The sequence below is a fragment of the Plasmodium knowlesi genome (assembly GCF_000006355.2).
Source record: "Plasmodium knowlesi strain H genome assembly, chromosome: 13".
NCBI lineage: Eukaryota > Apicomplexa > Aconoidasida > Haemosporida > Plasmodiidae > Plasmodium > Plasmodium knowlesi.
This window is the reverse complement of record NC_011914.2, coordinates 1,759,137-1,778,196: the sequence shown is the minus strand read 5'-3', so window position 1 is coordinate 1,778,196 and position 19,060 is coordinate 1,759,137. Positions and strand designations below refer to the sequence as shown.

General features: G+C 40.4%; 2 protein-coding genes across 2 annotated transcripts; both read right to left on the bottom strand.

Annotated features, from left to right (window-relative positions):
• Positions 1-543: 543 nt before the first annotated feature.
• PKNH_1340500 (H/ACA ribonucleoprotein complex subunit 4, putative) lies at positions 544-1,971 on the bottom strand (the record flags this gene model as incomplete). Its single annotated transcript, XM_002260787.1, has 1 exon — positions 544-1,971. One exon carries the CDS (start codon positions 1,969-1,971, stop codon positions 544-546), a length of 1,428 nt encoding a protein of 475 aa, XP_002260823.1.
• A 2,536-nt stretch (positions 1,972-4,507) lies between these two features.
• On the bottom strand, positions 4,508-17,734 carry PKNH_1340400 (uncharacterized protein; the record flags this gene model as incomplete). The annotated part of the gene is made up of 1 exon (XM_002260786.2): positions 4,508-17,734. One exon carries the CDS (start codon positions 17,732-17,734, stop codon positions 4,508-4,510), a length of 13,227 nt encoding a protein of 4,408 aa, XP_002260822.2.
• Between the last annotated feature and the right edge of the window lie 1,326 nt (positions 17,735-19,060).

The following is a 19,060-nucleotide window of genomic DNA, read 5'->3' as shown; positions in this document are numbered from 1 at the left end:
AAAGATGCAGTTTGAACCAAACCTTTAAGGGTCAAAATTGCGGACGATTTTTTAATGACCTTTTGCAGCAGGGCGAAAGGGTCACCTTTGTGTGTTGTCTGCCACATTTACGGTTCAAATGTTTTAAATTCAAAATGGAGTTTTTTTTTTTTTTTTTTTTTTTTCTTTTGTGTGTCTTAAAGGTTCAACGAAAAGGAGCATACTTTAAAAAGAAGAAACGCTAAAAGTAGGGGCGACATAGTAAGGGACAAAACGCAATGAAATAGGAGCAGCGAGTCAGCAGTTAAGCATTTCATCACTATAAAAACATGTACACATAAAAAATTGTCGCAAAGGTACACATAAAAATATGCATGTATTTTTATATACACAGGTGCCCATGCGTCATTTGTAGGAAACTCCTAGCTATCCCAGTGGTGGCATTACTGAAAAATTTGGTTCCCCCTCGGGAACGCGTGAAGTCGGGTTACGCCTCTCTAGGGACACACGAACATGTATGCCCCCTGGACAAAGTTACATATTTGATCTTTCAGTCATGTGGACTCAATTTTTTTTTCTCTTCTTTTTGACCACCCCCGAGTCGGACTGCTCACCCGCGTTGTTGTCATTTTCTTCCGCTCCTTCACCGTCCTTCTTTTTTTTATTTTCGCCTTCGCTTAAATTGAAAGCGGAACTTCCCCCCACGGGGTTATTATTTTCACCGACTACATTCTTCCCATTTTCTGGCACCTCATTGTTGTTACCGTCATCCGTGTTGAGCGTATAAATGGCTGTGTCGCCAACCAGTTTGGGAACATAACCTTCACTTTTGATCCAACTTAGGGGTGTTTTTTCATTGGGCTTTCCGTACTTATCAAGTAGACCTGCAAGGATTAATTTTTTTTTTTCCATAGATCTCGTACCATAACCCCACTTCACATCGTACGTGTCTCTATCCATAATAACTCTTTTGGTGAGAGAAACAACACCATGGTCAACGGTGGCAATAACACTAGACGTCATCTGAGCAATGGCCAAGGCAACTGCTTCCCCTTTGGTTGTCATTAACACAACTTCGGAGTTCACATCGATATTATTATCAAATCTTAAAACGCCAGGGATAGTTAATTTAGCACCATAACATATGGCATTTACTGCACTGTCCTTTATAACTATTCTGGGGAAGTTTATGAGGAGCTTCTCCAAGGGGGTGATAATTTTCCTCAAGTAACTTTCATCCCCAGTTGTATCATATACATGTTGGGCATCCAAAATATCATGTAAAGTACACATGTTGTCGTACTCTGTCATATTTCCTGATTTTACTCTTCTCAATTCTTGCATGTGGGCTCCTACACCTAGGAGCAAACCTATATGTTCGCACAAGGTTCTTATGTAAGTTCCTGCTTGACACTTCACCCAAAATACACATACATTATTTGCGTCGTCAAAATCTAACAATTTTGAATCATAAATGGTTCGAACTCTTAATTGTCTTTTTACTGCACAGATTAATGGAGGCCTCTGAAAAATAGCCCCATGGAAGTTATTTAGCACTAGCTTCACTTCTTCAAGACTCTTCGGCTTGGAATGAAATTTACATACACATACGTACTCCTTTCCAGATTCTTGCTGCGATTTTACCAACCTGGTTGCTCTGTTTAGGCACACTAGTAATACACCCGTCACCTTAGGGTCTAAGGTACCACTGTGTCCTGTTTTTTCACACCTTAGAATTTTTCTTATCCAAGAAACTACTTCATGCGAGGAGGGGTTACTGGGCTTATCCAAATTGATGATTCCATATTTTAGATATTCTTCTAAATTACGAGAGTAGGGAGAATTTCCCATTGGTAGCGGCGTGAAGTGGGAACTTCGAACGTTCAGTTTATCATAATTCTTTAGTAGAAGTGGCCAATTTGATGTATCTATCACTGCTTCTTTTCTCTCTGGTTCGATTTGGCAGTTGGCCTTCCCCCCTACATCCTCCATTTTGTTTTGTATTATATTACGGTTGCTGATATTTTAACGAGGATGGTGCTGCGTTCTGCGTGCGCATATGATTCATGCCAACGCCTTCACAATTGTGTTGACGGTTCAGGGTCTTCCTAAGCGGGTTGTACTTTTACTGTACGCGAATTGTGGGCAGATTGTCGGCGGATCCTATATGCGCATATGGATCCTCCACAGTTCCTTACCCTGTATTTACAAAACAAGGGATACTTCCTTTCTATTTAATGCAAAAAAGAGAAGTCAACTGTTTGCCCTTCAAGTATCAGCAGGGGCGCATAACTATACCAGCTTTCCTTTGTAACATGCTCGCATTATTTTCCCCTCGATCATGCTTCTCGCGCTACAGTGTTGGGTATACCTCAGTCGTGTTGTTTTATTGCGTTTTTTTTTTTTTTTTTTTATATTAACGAATAGCAGAAGCCTCTCATTTGATGCCTCTCCTCTGTTCATCACAACTAAAATCTGTGGTTTTACCAAATTTTTTTTTTTTTTTCCTTTTTTCTTGCAAAAAATTGGCGCATGTTTTTTGTTCGTCGTTTGGTCGTGGTGACTCGCAGCAGTGGCGGCTATAAAATAGCGACATAAAAAAAAAAAGGGACAAACAGAAGCGACATATAATGTGACAACTTAAATAGCAACTTCGCAACTTACTAATGGGTTAAATTTCATTTTTTCAATCTTCAGCCTATTTTGGGCGCACCCTTTAAAAATGCAGTTATTATTTTTTCAATTTTTACTGGAAAAAGAAAATGCATATGTAATAGGACTTCTCTTTTTTTTTCAGTGCACAAATAATTACTCTGGAGTGTCCCACGATCATCCCCCATATGTCAGTCACCGCGAAACAGCATTCACTCCCCCAAAAAATTCAAATGATCCCAAAATATATATGTAACTATATATAAACATATGCGGTTGAAACGGTAAAAATGAAGTATGCCTTGCTCATATGGTGAAACAACGCCGCTTTTTGTTTCTTACAATAAATGCAACATCGTGGTGCGCCCGTGTAAAGGCGATCTTCGTAAAACAGTAGAGTAAAATATGCGCAACATGAAATATTAATTGATAGAACAGGTTTGCACGCATGTATAAACATACATATATGAATAAGTCTATATATCTATCTGCGGTTACGCTGTGAGTTCTACACCATGGAGCATATCTCATCTTCATTTTTTTTTTTATAGCTTATTGGAAATACACACAAAAAGGCAAATTTTTAAGGGGAAATGTTCGCCCCAATTTGCGTAGCGTGTATATAGATTAGAATGACAGACACAAGTGCCAAGCGGATTGTAGTTTTTTTTTTTTTTCTGTAATCGTTTATACCTATATGCATTCGGGCATAATGATACATATGCATTATGTGCGCCCATGCATTTATATCCACTTGTGTGACGCACCTTTCTCGTCTTTTTTTCTTTTCCGCTTGAACGCGTCTGTTTTCCTTTTCCATTCATAATGATTTTAAAAACACACGACGAATCGCTTCGTCATCAAAATTTTTTATTTAAAAAACAAAAAAAAAAAAAAAAAAAAGGGAAAAAATTAATAAAAGGGGAAATAAAAAATGTGAATTAAAAAATAAAAGTACGCTTTAAATAGCATCAAAATTGGTAGGGGGGAAAAAATAGAACAAAGGAAAGGAGAAAGCCTCTCATATGGCTTCATTAATTCATAAGCTCTTTCTTTTCTAAACACGTTACAGGTGTAGACAGCTCTGTGAATCCCCGTACCTAAGGGGGCGAAAAACGACACGGCTGCTACAGGTAAATGTACACATGAACTCATACACATATAAATACATAATACACATACACGTAGAGAAAGGAAGAGACGACAAAAATGACATCCAGTTTTTGATAAGGGCACAAATGTTCGGAAACAATACACAATTGGGGCAAATGGTTTTGCTACACAGGTATTTTTTTTTTTTATTATTTTATTTTTTTTGCCACAATAGTCAAACAAAATTTAAAGATAATGGCTACATTAAAAAAAAAAAATGTTTATAATATACTTTGCTCTTCTCTTCTCCTTGTTCAAAATTTTAAAATAAAAAAAATGCCCCCTTTTTTTTTCGGCGCCCTCAATTCGAGGTTCAGTCTTTTTTTTTCTTCTGTTCTGGCACATGGCGTGGTACCCCATTCATTTGATAGCTTCATGTGCTGGATCATGCGTAAGAAAAGGGTAAAATTAAGCTACCACATATGATATAAATGTGTGCGCATACGTGTGTGCAAGTACAAATCGTTAAGGGGCCCTTTCCCTCTGCACACAACACATTATCCTGTACATTGCGTCCTCCATCCAATCGTTAGCACTAATTGAGCATATACTATACACCAAAGGGTCATTATTCTCTTCCCTAAGCCGTTCAGTATGTACAAGCATCTACAGAAGTATATCCATCCGATCGAATGGGCATACAATAACATGCTCCTTAAAGAGCGCGCTTCTCATTCCTACTCAGCAAAAAGCGTTTCGCAAAAGTTCATATATATTTCCCCCTCTACTGCTGCTGATTATTGTTCATGTTGTTTTTATTATGATGATTTATTTTAAATGGAGAATTCGAAGAGATATATGGAGGAATACTGTTAGGCACAACGCGAGGGGGCATATTATTGCTACACATGTCTCTTGCTTGGGCTGGGTTTAACAACATGTTATGTTCATTTATATTTTTCCCGTCATGCGTCCTCATGTCTTTTACGTCAATTTTGCTCTGGGACATCGACTGCTGAAATGCGTCGTACGTAAAATAGTGGTCCGCGTTGTTCAGCTTGTTCAGGTTATTTGACATTTTCCTATTTATCATGTACATGGCACTTTCGCTCAAGTTGGTGCCCATGTTACTTCCACCCATGTTTCCCATCGCGCCGCTCATACCTCCGCTGACACTGCCACTGACGCTACCGCCCATGCTGCTATTCAAATTTTCCTTCAAGGGAGGTTCTTCGCCTTTATTCAGTTGCTCCAAATTGTGCATATTTGGTACGCGTGAATTTAGGGGTAAACTAATTTGCCTCTGTTTTTTCTTCTTCTCATTCTCTTCATTTAACAACACATTTTGCTTCATGTTATATACTTGGTGGAATTTCTGCTGCGGCAGGGGGATCTTTTGCTGCAGCTGCTCCATATGCTTCTTCAATTCCTGCTGCTGGTACTGAAGCTTTTGCATTTGAATTTGCTGCAGCTGTTGTGGGTGTAGCTGTTGTGCGGTTATATGTTGCGCGTTTATATGTTGCGCGTTTATATGTTGCGCGTTTATATGTTGTGTGGTTATATGTTGGGGGCTCATTTGTTGTGCATGCAAGTGTTGCTTTACCTGCTGCGCCTTCAGTGGTGAGGGTACCTTATGCGATTGCACCTGCTGCTGCATATGGTGAACCTGAAATTGCTGTTGGGAATGCAGCTGCTGAAGCTGCTTCTGTATTTGCTCCTGCTGGATCTTCTGAAGCAACTTCTGTTGTCTCACTTGCTCATTCGGCATTAGGTTGTCAGGTGGGCACTGCTGCTTATGCATTTCCTGAAATGCTCCTTTGGATGGACTTGTCTGATTTTCCTTCTCATTATATGCTTTCTGAAATAATTCCTGCTGCAGTAACTCCTGTTTCTGTTGTAGTAACTTTTGCTGAATCAGATCTTGCGATGGGAACATACTTTTTGGGCCTATTTTCTGAATCATGTTTTTTGGCAAATTTCCCTTGGTGCTCATATTTATCATATTCAGGTTATTTACATTACTATCGCTAAATGTTGGCTTGACGTTTTTCCCTTTCATATTTGGCGAATGGTATGGGGATACATTCTGGCTCCTGTTCCCATTTGGTGAAGCGACACTGCTGCTTGCGTGGCCAAAAATAGGTGCCGTCACGCTCGGTTGAGTCATGCCTGGCTGATTCGGGGGGGACTGCTCAATAGAGGGATTTCCAGCGCCCTGATGATTCCCGTTTGGAGAAGTACTTCCTTTTGAGTTCGCATTTAACTGATTCAGAACCTGGAGAATGAAGTTCATCTGGTTAACATAGGAATTGACGCCTCCGCCTTGTTTCCTACTTGGCAAGTTTGCGCTGTGGTACTTGACGGTGGTTTGGCCATTCATGTTGTTCAAATTCATATTCTGCTGGTTCGATTGCCCAGGTTGACTGGACAGACTTGGTTGATTCGCCTGCATTGGTTGACTAGACTGATTTGATTGACTTGGCTGGCTGAATCCCTGGGCATTCGATCCTTGGGGACCCACGGTTGTTGTTCGGCTGTTCTGGTCTCTTTCGTTTGCGCTAAGAATGTAATTATTTGGGGGATCCTTCATATGCATGTGAGTTTGTTGCAGGGGAGATAGGGAGCCGGGGTCTTCATAGCGGGCGCTACCGTTACTGAGGTTGTTATTGTTGCTACTCAGAGGATTATTAATGGCGCCACCACCACCTGTGCTACTATTCACGTAACTCGGTTGCGCTTTGTGATTCTCGGGGGGGGCGCCCTGCATGTCACTTTGGTGCTTCCCCTGCAGCATGCCCTGAAATATGTGTGAATTGCCATCTGCACCGTTTTTTAAGGCACCAGAGGAGAGGTTCCTCTTTTCATCATTGCCATCGCTTTTTACACTACTCAAATTTGAACAACTCATATTTTTATTAAACGAATCATTCGAAAAATTCAAGGGTTCAGTATTGTCTAATTTGTTGCTATTCATATTTACCAAGCTTGACATTGAATGTACAGAGTGGTGTTGCAATGGCCTTCTTCCACTGTTTGGTGAAGTATTACTCTGGCTGTGCATCACATTGGAGGGTACAAAATTAAGGTTCATATTTGGAAAATTCGCATAGCTATAATTACTTCCTAAATTTGATCTGTTATTATTTTCACTATTTAGTGGATTCACATTTTGAATGCTGTTGCTTGGGTACCTTGTCATAGTAGTATAGTTATAATTTCCAATGGTATTACCTTTGTTGTTTACATCGAGAAATATTTTTTGTTCAGAAATTAACATATCTTGATTGTTCATCATTTGTTCGTGTAGAATTCTTGACTTTGCATCCGCTTCTTGCATTACCGGTTGGCTCGTTCCATACCCTGATGAGTAGTTACTTGGGGTTGCCGACTTGATGGAAAGTGCATCATCGTTTATTCTACTTATTGATGGGGAATGTGATGGTCCCTGTAATGAAGCTGAACCTACTACCCCTCCTCTTGCTTGATTTTCTTTATACATAGAGTACATTTTTTTTTCTGAGTTTAAGGCACTGTTGTTCATTGGAATCTGCTGCATCTTCTTGCATGACCCACTGGACGTAACTTCTATTTGACGCGAACTGGAGCTACTCTTCGGCAGGCTGTTCGGCAGGCTGTGCGGCAGGTTGTTCGGTAGGTTGTTCGGTAGGTTGTTCGATATGTTGTTCGGTAGGTTGTTCGGTAGGTTGTTCGGTAGGTTGTTCGATATGTTGTTCGGTAGGTTGTTCGGTAGGTTGTTCGGTAGGTTGCTTGTCGGCACATTCTTTGCGCACATTTCTGGGGCCTCGTACATGGGAGGCTTGCTGTGCAAAATTGGGGAATTATGCGAATTTTGTGAAAGCTTCGGAATTGGTGAAATATGCGATGTTGGCGATAGCTGCGTGATTGGCCCCATCTGCACATTGTTACTGTTGGACGATATGTACTTGGCGCTTTGCGAGGGGACGTGCATAGGCGACGCGAATTTTTCCTCTTCGCCGTTTGGCCGAGTGAACAGGGGCATCCCACCGTTGTTGAAACCGTTGCTGAAACCGTTGCTAACTGCGCTAACACCGCTGCTGTTCTTGGGGGTTCTGCTTCCCTTGGAGTTATTGTTCATCCCACTGCTATTCCTGGAGGGGCTATGCGCGACGCCCGCACTTGCGATAGGCACCTGTAGGTTTGTACTGATAACAGGTGAGGCGTCCCCCTTGTTGACTAATTGAGGATCTCCCCAATTCTGCATCTGCTGATACGAAAACGGAGAAGCATTCGGTTTTGTGCCTTCTGCGTTGGGTAAGCCTTTGTTCCACTTTGCAGGAGATTGGTTAAGCGCGTAGTAATCCTGGATGGCATTCAGTGGAGAGCCGGTATGGTTGACAAAACACTTGTTCAAATTTTCCAGTGTGGCATTTTTACTGGGGGTACCATTATATTTCGTGTTTATCAATTTCTGCTTCTTGTTTGGGAAATTCGTTGTGTCATGGCTTAGTATGTGCTGTCCATTTGTCATGTGAAGAGGAACAGGCACCCTCATGTCATTCATTGGACTGTTATGCATATTAGGTGCCTGTTCATGTGGTTGTCGATTCTTACTGTCTACACTGGCATCTCCTTCCAGGGGGGCACATGCTGCGCCTTGGTCTCCTACATGCAAGTTATTCACAGGTAAACCATTTTTCATGGGCATTTTTTCTAGTGCATTATTGGCATGGTAATTATGGCCATTTGGTAAATAATTTAGGATGCTATTATTTTTACATAACTCTCTAGAAAAATTGGATACACTTATCGACGTTCCGTACTTTCTTATTTTATTTGTCTTGGCCATATTTTTTATGGGTAAAGATTTATGCCTGCTACTTAGGAAGAATTCATTTTTGCTGAAATTCTGCATTTGTTGGTCCATGTTGTTAGCTTCTTTGGGGGAAAAACTGAAAGAGTTTGTGTATGAAATGGATGGTTTCTTCATCTTCCCCTCGTCTATAATCCCGTTCGGTTCGTTAGCTTCGGGAAAATTGTCACTAGCAACATTTTTTGCATTTTCCTTGGCGTTTTCTTTGTTGATTCCTTTGGCATTTGCCCTTCCGCCCCCTTTACCACTGCCTTTTCCGCCGCTCTTTCCACCGCCCTTTGCGCTGCTCCTCCCCCCGTTCTTTGTGCCATTCTTCCCACTACTCTTGCCATTGTTACAAAAATTACCACCGTTCGGATCGCCTTGAATACCGGTCTCACTTGGCGGATTGATACTTTTGGCCGCTTCATTTTTGAGCTCATTATCCTTTACCGTTTGACATACGAGGGTCTCGTTAAAAACTGCAGAATTAGCCAAGTGGCCACTCGCAGTTTCACACATTTGCTGGTTCATTCTGATGTTGTCATTTTCCTTTCCTGGTTCGTTAATTGTTCCTTTATCATGAAGGGGTGAGTCTACATTCCCGCTGTCCATGCTGCTCTTCTTATGTATAATGCTGTGGTTGTTACCTCTATCGAGCTCTCCTTTGCTCACCCCTGTGGATGCCACGTTCCCATCGTCGTACACACCACTATGCAACAGTGCATTATGGTTATCATCATGATTATCAATGTTAAACGCGCCGATTGTATCATCCATTTTTATGGATGGGGGAATAGGATTCGCCACGCCTGCACCGTTGGTATCCTTTTCACTTCCATCTTGGTCGAAAAGTTTTCCATTCTTATTAACCAGCGAGGCATTATGCTCTGGAAGGGAGTGTTCCATTGGGCCAGTCTTCTCCACCGATTGTTTATTCATCGGTAGACCACTCTCATTCTCATTGATACCATCACTCAAATGATCATTCTCACTTTTCACTTTAACATTTGTTCCACTATTCCCGCTGAGTAATCCTCCTTCCCTGTTAAGCACAAACTCTTCCTTCTTCTCCTCCTCCTCATACGTCTGGGCAAAACACTTCTCCATCTTAACAACATCCTCACATTCTTGCAAATTATCATTGATAAATTTCGTGTAGGCCTTTAACCTCGCCTCGGAAAGCAAACTGTCTACTGCCTTACCATTTAGAGTAGACGGCAAAGAACTGTTTACTGGAAAATTCTTCAATTTATCCAAAATGTAATCAGCTAGCAGAACTTGTGAAATTAAATTTTTGCACTGGAATTTTTTTTTAATTTTCTTAATATTAATTTTTTTTTTGTCATCGACGTATGGAACATAGTTCAATATTTGCTGTGCAAAATCGTTAACCGTGTTGTATGATTCATTTGGAGAGTAAATAAAGAATTCGTTCAGCTTATAGATTTCACTACTTTCTGATGAATTATTTAATTTTTTTATACTTTTATTCTTTCTGCTTTTATCATATTCGATTATTTTTTTAATAAATTTTACAAACTCTTTATCTATTTTCTCTGCATAGAAGCCATTATTCATCATGGGTTGATTATTTGATATTTCACAGCTACTTTCGTTGTTTAGTGAATCCAACAAATTGTCATAGTACCCTATAACAGGTTTTATTCTGTTTAAAAAATTCTGAATGATTTTATGAAAATTTTTATTTTTAACGAGGTAGTCATTTTTTAGTAGAGCTAAAAATTCATTCACGTTTCTTTTGTTGCTACAAATGGAGTTGAGCCATTTCTTTAGGCTGGCAAAATTCGCCGATTCGTTTTTTCCTTCTGTTTGTTTTTCATTGCTTGTTGTTAATATCCCCACGTTTGAAGTAACCGAGTGATTGCCTAAGTTTGATGTGCACATATCATCCATACTGTTGTCCATGTCGTTAGGAAATGACTGGTCTCCTCCATTGCATACCATTCGTTCCTCCCCCCCTTGAATCGGTTCATGTGCCCCTTTGGGAAATGCAGTGTTCTTTTTTTCATGGTTCTCACATTCCTGAAATTTATTTCCATCTTCTTCACTTTTCCTGTGGCTCTCTACCGATGAAACATTTTCATTCCCGTCCAAGCAGTTCGAACTGCGCATTTGCTCCTCCTTCCCTTCTAACATTTGTTCCTTCTGAGTTTCTACTTCGGGGGGTTCATATGATGGCCCCCCATTTGTAGCGTCCACTTCGCTATCCCCACTTTGGTCATACCCCGGGTCCTCATCATCCTTATCCCCTCCTAAGGGGCGTTTCCTCTTTACTATAATATTTTTCAAATGGTCCGATTTTATGGAAGACAGTTCATCCAACTTTAGTGTCGTAGAATCATCGACATCACTGGAACTGAAAAAGCTGTCCCTCCCACAGTCGGTATCTTCACCGGAAGTTTCGTCGCAGTTTCTAGAAATGTGAGATAATAAATTATTAAAAAGATTCTCCTTTTTTATCAAATGGGAACATTGATTTGTATTTCCAAACAGAAGGTTGGTGTGATTTGATTCCTCCCCCGACTCATTCATCCTGTAAGAAGTATTCTCTTCGGTGGTGCAACTGTTGCTCGGCTTGCTGCTCATATTTTCATTATCTTTTACAAGGGCGCTTCCTTTTGAAAGTTCCTGCAATATTCCACTTAACAGTTCGCTTTTCCTTGGTTGATCGAAGAAGGTAGATTCCTCCCCATTGGAATTCCCCCCCTCTGATTCTTCCTCATCACGGTTAGGTTGGTCATTTTGAGGATCGTTGCTTTTGTGGGGCTTTCCACCTGCGCTTTGTTTTTCCTCCAATTGGTGTGCACACGCTAATGCTTTGCCTGGGTCACTTCCAATGCTACCATTTCCCATGCTGCCGCTTCCTTTGGCGTCACTGCCCCAGCTACCACTGCTGTCCCCCTCCTCCCTCTGCCTCTGCATCTCAATCTTTTCACTCATATATTTGTTAAACGAGCCTATCAAGCTGTTTGCATTTTGGGGAGGAAATATGGACAAAAACCTTAACCGCTTTGAACCCTTCTTTAACATTTTTCTGTTAGGTAAATAATTTTCCTCATGCAGACTAGTGGAGTTGACATCCATGTAGCTGTTGCCCCGAAAAAGAGAAAAGAACTTGTCCTTACACTCCTCCGCTGTTCTCGCCATTTCGTAAACGTGATTAATTTTGTTGTACGAGGTGAGCGCTAGGGATATGATGTTCCAGTTTATGGAGTAAATGTAATTCGCACTTAGGGGTATCCTGTCCAGTTGTGACATTGTCTTTTCTGCACCCCTCGCCTTGTTATGTTCCTTATGGGACGTGAGAATATTCCCGTTCTGGGTGTTCCCCTGAGTTTTTCGCGAAAGATCCACTTGGTCGCCTCCCCCACAGATGCTGCTACTGCTACTATTGTTATTACTTGCTTTCCCATTTAGCATTTCGGCGGGGCTACTTCCAGCCTGTTCTGCAGTAGTATTCTCTCCACTTGGGGCATCTCGCAAATGCATAACATTACTGGAGGTCTCTTCAATGGATGCCTCTTCCAAATGATTCTTCACAGACGGGTTTTCAGCAGTTCCCCCGACAGGGTATTGTTCCTCATTTTTATATCCCCCCATCTGCGTCAAGTCGGTATTCACATAATTCATATAGGTCTTTGTAAGGATGAGAAGAAAATTTACTTCGTCATTGGTCCACACTTCTTTTGTATCAGCCCACGTTTTTAAATTTTGTTTTTCTTTTCCCTCCCTGAGGGTGGATCCTTCCTTAATTTCTCTTACTATTGAATGTTGTCCCTCTTCAGGAAGATGATTATTGTTAAGGGAATCATCATCCTTCACCCCTGCCTTCTTAACATCCACCTTTCCGTGGTCATCCTTTTTGGAAAAATCAAAATGGTGGTCATTTTCATCTGCACCATTGACCTCATTCAAGGATGGCATGTTTTCTACTTCCGCATTTGTTATCGGCTGTTCGTTTGTTTTACACTTTTCGTTCTCTGGTACGGTCTCCACTGTTTTATCATTTTCTGCTTTGTTCAGCCTACGCTTTGGTGTTCTTTTCTTCGCCGAGGCAACATCTGACAAGTCTCTTTTTCGTTTTCTCTTTTCCTTGATCATTTCTTTTTTTAAAATATATGGAGAGTTTTTCAAATAAAAGAGATACATAAAAAAAGTGAATTCGTCATACTCCGACAAACTCACTAGTGGCAAACGAATGTCGTTATTTGTGTTGTTAATATATTCTAATTCGAATGGGTATGTTCTTCCCCCCCATAACTCCATGTTATTCATATATACACTTACATTTTTCTGTTTGACCTCGTTTAGATATTCGCTCATGTTTTGTTCTGATGCAGTATTACTACCTGTTTCTTTAGTTATTATTCTGTCGGCAGCTGAATATGGAATGACGAGGAGCTCGTTGACGTCTACGCTGTTGAGGGGAGTAGTGGCCACAGTTAACGTGTCGCTATTCATATGTCTCATCTCATCGTAATAATCCATGTGGTACATATGATCGGTGTAGCTGTTTACCCTTCTTATATCATCGATGTCTTCTACATCATCCATATGCTGATACTCGTTGTGATTCCTGGCATACTCCCTATAGACTTCCTCATCGTATTCTCCCATTTCGCTTTTGTTTTCCTTTTTTACAATTTCGAGCTTGATCTTTGTGTTTTGTTTTTCTGGGTTATTCGCTTGAGTCTCCTCATCCTCCAATTTAGCCTCATCCATCTCCAGCTGCTCGCCCTCATCGGCGACGTCATCGTAATTGTTGCTATCACTCCTTTTTTTTCTTCTTCTTTTCTTCTCATGTTTGGCGCATTCCGCTTCATCACTAGCTTCGTTCTGTCTTAACATCAGTTTGCCCTTTCCTCCAAATGGGACCGTAGCCCCATCTTCATCATCGGAGTACGTACGGTACTCGTCATCATTAATTAAATTTTCATTGTTATAAAAAATTTTTTCATTCACTTCCATTAATGAAATGCTCATGAATAGCAAGCAGTAAATATACAGGCGGTTACTCAAGTCAAGGTAGTCTGTACTGCAGGAATAGTAGTCCACATAATCGTCATTATAATGGTATGCACTTCGGTACGTGTACTCCTCCTCCTCTTCCTCCTCCATCCTAAAATTATCACAAAAGTCAACCTCCCTCCTGCTTTGGTGCTCGTGCTTGTTTAACAATTCCCTGCTTACATTTTCCTCAAAAAGTATAAGACGTTCTTCGTAATTTTGGTACGCCTCTATGCGTTTTTCATCCATCGGGGTGATGGTTGGTGGTGGCTGCTGTTTGTCCTGATCACTTGTTGGGGGGGCACACTGCTCATCACTTGGGTTTTCCCTAGGACTGGCGAAACTGGGAGGTTCCTCTGCGTCGACCTTTTCTTTGTCGGTGTTACCTGCGTCGGCGCTTTCTTTGCCGATGTTACCTTCGTCCGTTGCCTCCTCTTTATTCATAAAATTGAACGAAAACATGCTGCGTGCCATGCTTAGAATGCCACTGGGGCTGGAGCCACTCGGGTCATCGCCACACTTGTCATCCTGTTGTTCACCTTTTTCGACAGCATGACTAGACAACTGTTCATCACTGGTAGAAGGTAAGGGGTTGGCTTCAAAAAAAGTGGAAGAATTATTTCCATCCATTTTTAAATTCTTCCGAACGGATTTAAAAAAATCTCTCTTGAGCAAATTTTTATTTTTCACCTTATGTTCCACATCCACGGGGACTAAATCAGGTCTCACCTCGTTTAGAACAAAAAACCAAAACATTTTAATGTCATTTGATATCTGCGAAGAGATAAAATATTTGTCATTTTTTTTTCTGTCTTCAAAATGATTATTCATTTGATAACTAAATCTTTTGGAAACATTTTTCTTCCACCTTTTTTCTTCATAATAGTCTATACTCATCCACATCATTTCTCGAAGCATAAAATTATGGTGGGTATGGAAACTGTTGACTGGTTCCGTTGGTTTGTACATTCTCCCATTTTTTACAATTTTATAAGCATTTTCTGCTATTAGAAGGTTAAGTGAGTATTTATCATTTTTTTCATTAGCTCCATTTTTCTTGCCTGTTCTGTTTCCCTTTCTACGCTTAACCACTTCTTTCTTTTCGTTGTTCAACGGGGGGAGCTCGTTATTCACCGATACAATGTCATCCTTCACCTCGGTGGGTTGGTTCGGCGGCCCGCCGCCTGCGCTGTCCACCTTGTTTTTGCTTCTGCTCTTCCCCTTTTCGCTCCTCCTCTTCTTAACGTTTGCATTGACATTGGATGTTCCGTTTGAGCTTCCATTTGAGGCTCCGTTTGAGGATACGTTGGATCCTCTCTTCGCGCCTTCACTCGAATCGGCTTTGCCGTTCCCGTTTCCTGTACCACCTCCCCCATTGCCCCCTTCACTCTTAGCATTATCCTCATTGATACCGCTGTCCTTCTTGTCGTTCTCATTCTCCTCGTCCTTCTTCTCACACTTATCATCAATGTGCCTCTTCTTGTTGTTTTTTTCGTCATTGTTCTCGTCTCCGTTCCCCCTTCCTCGATCACCGCTGCCGCTGCTTCGACCACCGCTGCCCCCACTTTTGCTGCCTTGGCTGCTATCACCGCGTTTGCTGCTTTGGCCACCGTTACCACGTTTGCCGCTTTGGCCACTGTCACCACGTTTGTTGCCTTTTTCTCCTTTCCCATTATCGTCTGCTCTCCCCTTGTTGTCACTTTCTCCCGGGCATTTTCTCATTGCGGAATTACCCCCATCCCCGTAGCCACGCCTGCTGCAATTTGCCCCCCTCATATCCACATGTTGCATTTTCACGTGCACATATTTGGCGGGAAAAATATCATAACGTTTGAGTAACAAAAGGGATACCTTCATTTTGTTTTCGATAAAATTAAAGCGACGTTTACGCTCAAGGAAGGGTTCCGATATGGGCAGCATTTCCTTAGCCCTCGAGACGGTCATTTCGATTAGGTTTTCCTTTCCACTCGATCGCTTGGTAGCTTCGTTCTCCCGTTTAGTTGCCTCATTAGCCCTTTTGGTCGCCACGCTCATCCTGTGCTTAGGTGACATGAGCACATTATTGAGCGGTCTCTCCGCCATTACGGAAAGTACTTGTCCTCTGCAACGTTTAAACTTTTGTTTCGAAACTCCCCTCCCTCTGTGCTTTCCCATCATGAGCACATTTGGGCGAAATTTCATTTTCTGATTTCGAGAAAGGGATGAATATTTTTTTTTGCAAAATTCTTTTGCACATAACTGGCTGTTACTGATATATGCGCGTCCAAAATTGCTAGTGCAATTTCTTCTTTTTTTTAAAATGTGGTGGGCACGCTTTCCTGAGTTCTTAAAACATTTTCTGTTCAAAGGCGGGGACAGAATTGGAAGGAACAATAAGGGATCAATTTTATTATCGGATGTGGTATAGGGCGAGAAAACTAAGGGCTTGCTCCAAAATGGGGGATGAACAAATTTGAAACGTGTTGCTTGACAATCTTCTTCCACCTCTAGTAAAGTTAAAAATATATCTCGTAATATTCTTGAGTTAAATTCTAACACGTTCGGGTAGTTAAGTGTTAATCTTTTAGTAACCCATAGAATATATTCCCTTTTTCTATCAGATTCTGATGCGACACTTGTCTTACAACATAAATCGAATGCGACATAAAAACAATGTCTCCTTAACTTTTTAACAATTATTTTTAAAACATTAAAAGGGGTAATCAAAAAGGTTTCACCCCAATCGCAGGATTCTTTCATAAGAACTGCGCAATGGGTTACGGGCTTGTGAATATGGATTACCGTTTCGGTAAAGCGAGGGAGAGTCGGCAGCATGACGTATATCTTTAACATTTTTTGCACCATACGCTGCATAAAAATAGAGGTGTACCCTCTTGTATCCTCTTCGGCGAAGACGCCTTCACTTAAATGGTTGAACGGGGTATACGTAACAACATCAAGTGGTTCTTCGAGTTTGTCAGATGATTCACTAATATAGTTTTTATTTTTTCCATTTACCTCTACTTTGAGGCATTCTCCATTTTTGACAAGGGTATAAATCCCATTTGGGTAAATGGTACTACCCCTCTTAAAAGCATTAAACCAGGTTTGCTTGTCAAATATATTTTTTTTATTATTCTTTTTAAATATATTCCTTTTTGTATGCGTTCCTTTGCTGCTTGCTAGAAGGGGGATAACCCCTTGGTTTCGTCCCCTTCTAACTGCGCGGCTTCTGCTTGTTACATTGGCTGCGTAGGTATCATCATTATCACTTCGCCTATTGGTGCAGGCGTTTTTTCCTACACATTTTTTCCGACTTTTATCCGTGTACATATGGCTAACACAGCCAAGGTAACGTATTCTTCTGCGTTCTCCATCTTTCCTGTTTGGAGTAGTCACCTTTCTCGCTAACGTAAAAGCTGACTTTTCAACACAGGCAAATTTATCTATATAGGATTTCTTTGGAGCAAAATAGGGGTGGTAATCATTTTTCCTCCCCACTTTTGCGTTTTTATTATTTTCAATTCTATGGCAGTCACTCATGTGTCTCTTTTCTTCCGATAGTTGTAAGTTTCCAGTATAGACCTGTGTGTCTTTTTTTTTTTTTTTTTCCTCTCCCTCTTCTGTCCGTATGGTATGCCTAAAAATGGCTTTACATTTTCCGCTTGCTTTATTTAAAATGTACTGTTTGCACTTGTTGGCCACATACTCCGAGCATTCGCACAATAGCAGAAGGGACAGTTTTCTCAAATTGCTTATATACATATAAAGGGAGAGGTATATTTTTAAGCAGACCAGGGTCGTTATGCGGTGCAACATTTGCAGGTCTGGGGGTCGCGCGCGACATACGGTAGTATCTCTATAATTTGTGCCACCTGTGCGATATGCGTGATTAGCGTGATTTGTGTGATCTACATGATCTGCACGAGCATCTTCATGTTTTGCCAAGTTGGCAAGCCGCTTGACAAAATTTAAAGTCCTATCCGAATGAGACATTATTACACAGGTGCTTCTTTTCTGGGACACCCCCCCCCTAGGGGCCCTTTTAACCTCATGAACAGGGTACGTGCCATGCTGAAGAAGGCACCTATTATCGCCATTAGTCCTGAACTGCCTATATCTATTCACAACCTGTACATTCAAATTGACTATGTCTTGGGCATTATTCATGGTGTTTGGATATATATCCGTTTTACCTTTCCTAATTAATACATTAGCTGATTATCTTTTAACTTTGTGTGTTTCTTCTTTTTGTTTGATTGAACATTTTTTTTTCTGTTTGATTTTTTGCTGTTTCTTTTTCCTTTTTTTATTTGTTAACTTTGTTCAAAGGGTTATTTCCCCTATTCACATATCCCTCGCTCTTTTTTTTTTTTTTTTTTAAGCTAATTTTCTTTATTTAGTTAAGTTTTTTATACCTTTTGATGGTATAAAATTTGGCATTCTTTTAAAAATTAAGTAATTTCCGTTTTTTGGATGAGCATTTATGCGTACGTAGGTGTTAAGATGGCAGGCATAAGTTAGGCATAAAATGTGCTGCATCCATCATACGCTACAGCATACACTGCATCATACGTTGCATCATACGAGTATGCAAAATTGTACTGATTGCATATGGGGGGTGGGTGTTTGCATAAATAGGTATAATGCGTACATGTACATAAAGATGGCATTATTATATGTATACATATGTTATAAGCATATGCCTGCGTACACGTATACATATGCGCGTATGTATATATGCTCACTTTTGGAGTAAAATTTAAGGAAGAAAAATTACATTCATTACATTCCCACGCATCATATAATTCTTTTATGGAGTGAAGAATATAATGGTAAGGAACTCACAAAAGGCGTAATTATTTGAAAAAAAAAAAAAAAAAAGTGTTAAGAAAAAAAAATTGGAAGAAATTTTGGGCAAAGAAAAGAAGGGTTATGAAAAAAAAGGGCTACGAAAAAAAATATATATATATATATAATAAAAAGTAATATAATAGTAAAAAAAAGTATTTCAAAAAATTGGTGAAATGTTGAAAAAAAAAAAAAAAAGAAAATGAAGCGGATTTAAATGCTTAAAGTGGATATTTAAGCATTTCCATGTTGCCTTAAAAATGCTTTGAAGTGACAAATTAAGGCATGAATGCTAAATTCTTAACAATGTAAGAGGGCTAATGGTTATGTAAGAGTAGGATTAAATTTTCTGCAAGCCGCTTTTGTCTATGCCTGTAAATTATTGACAAAATAAAACCGCGTTTAGACTCCACATCCTTTTTCGCTCTGTGCGGTTCCTATACTCCTATTATGTGTTTACTTTATGTTTAACTAGTTCTTTGTTCTTTTTGTCACGTTTGGGCAACTGTTTTTCTTAACCTATTTGTGGTTCAGTTTTTCGGTTCTCTTTATCTGCTCAGATTTGTCGTTTAACGTTGCTTCTCATCTTTCGCCTTCTCCAGAACGATATTTCGCTCATCGATGTGCACACGGAAAAGCGTTACA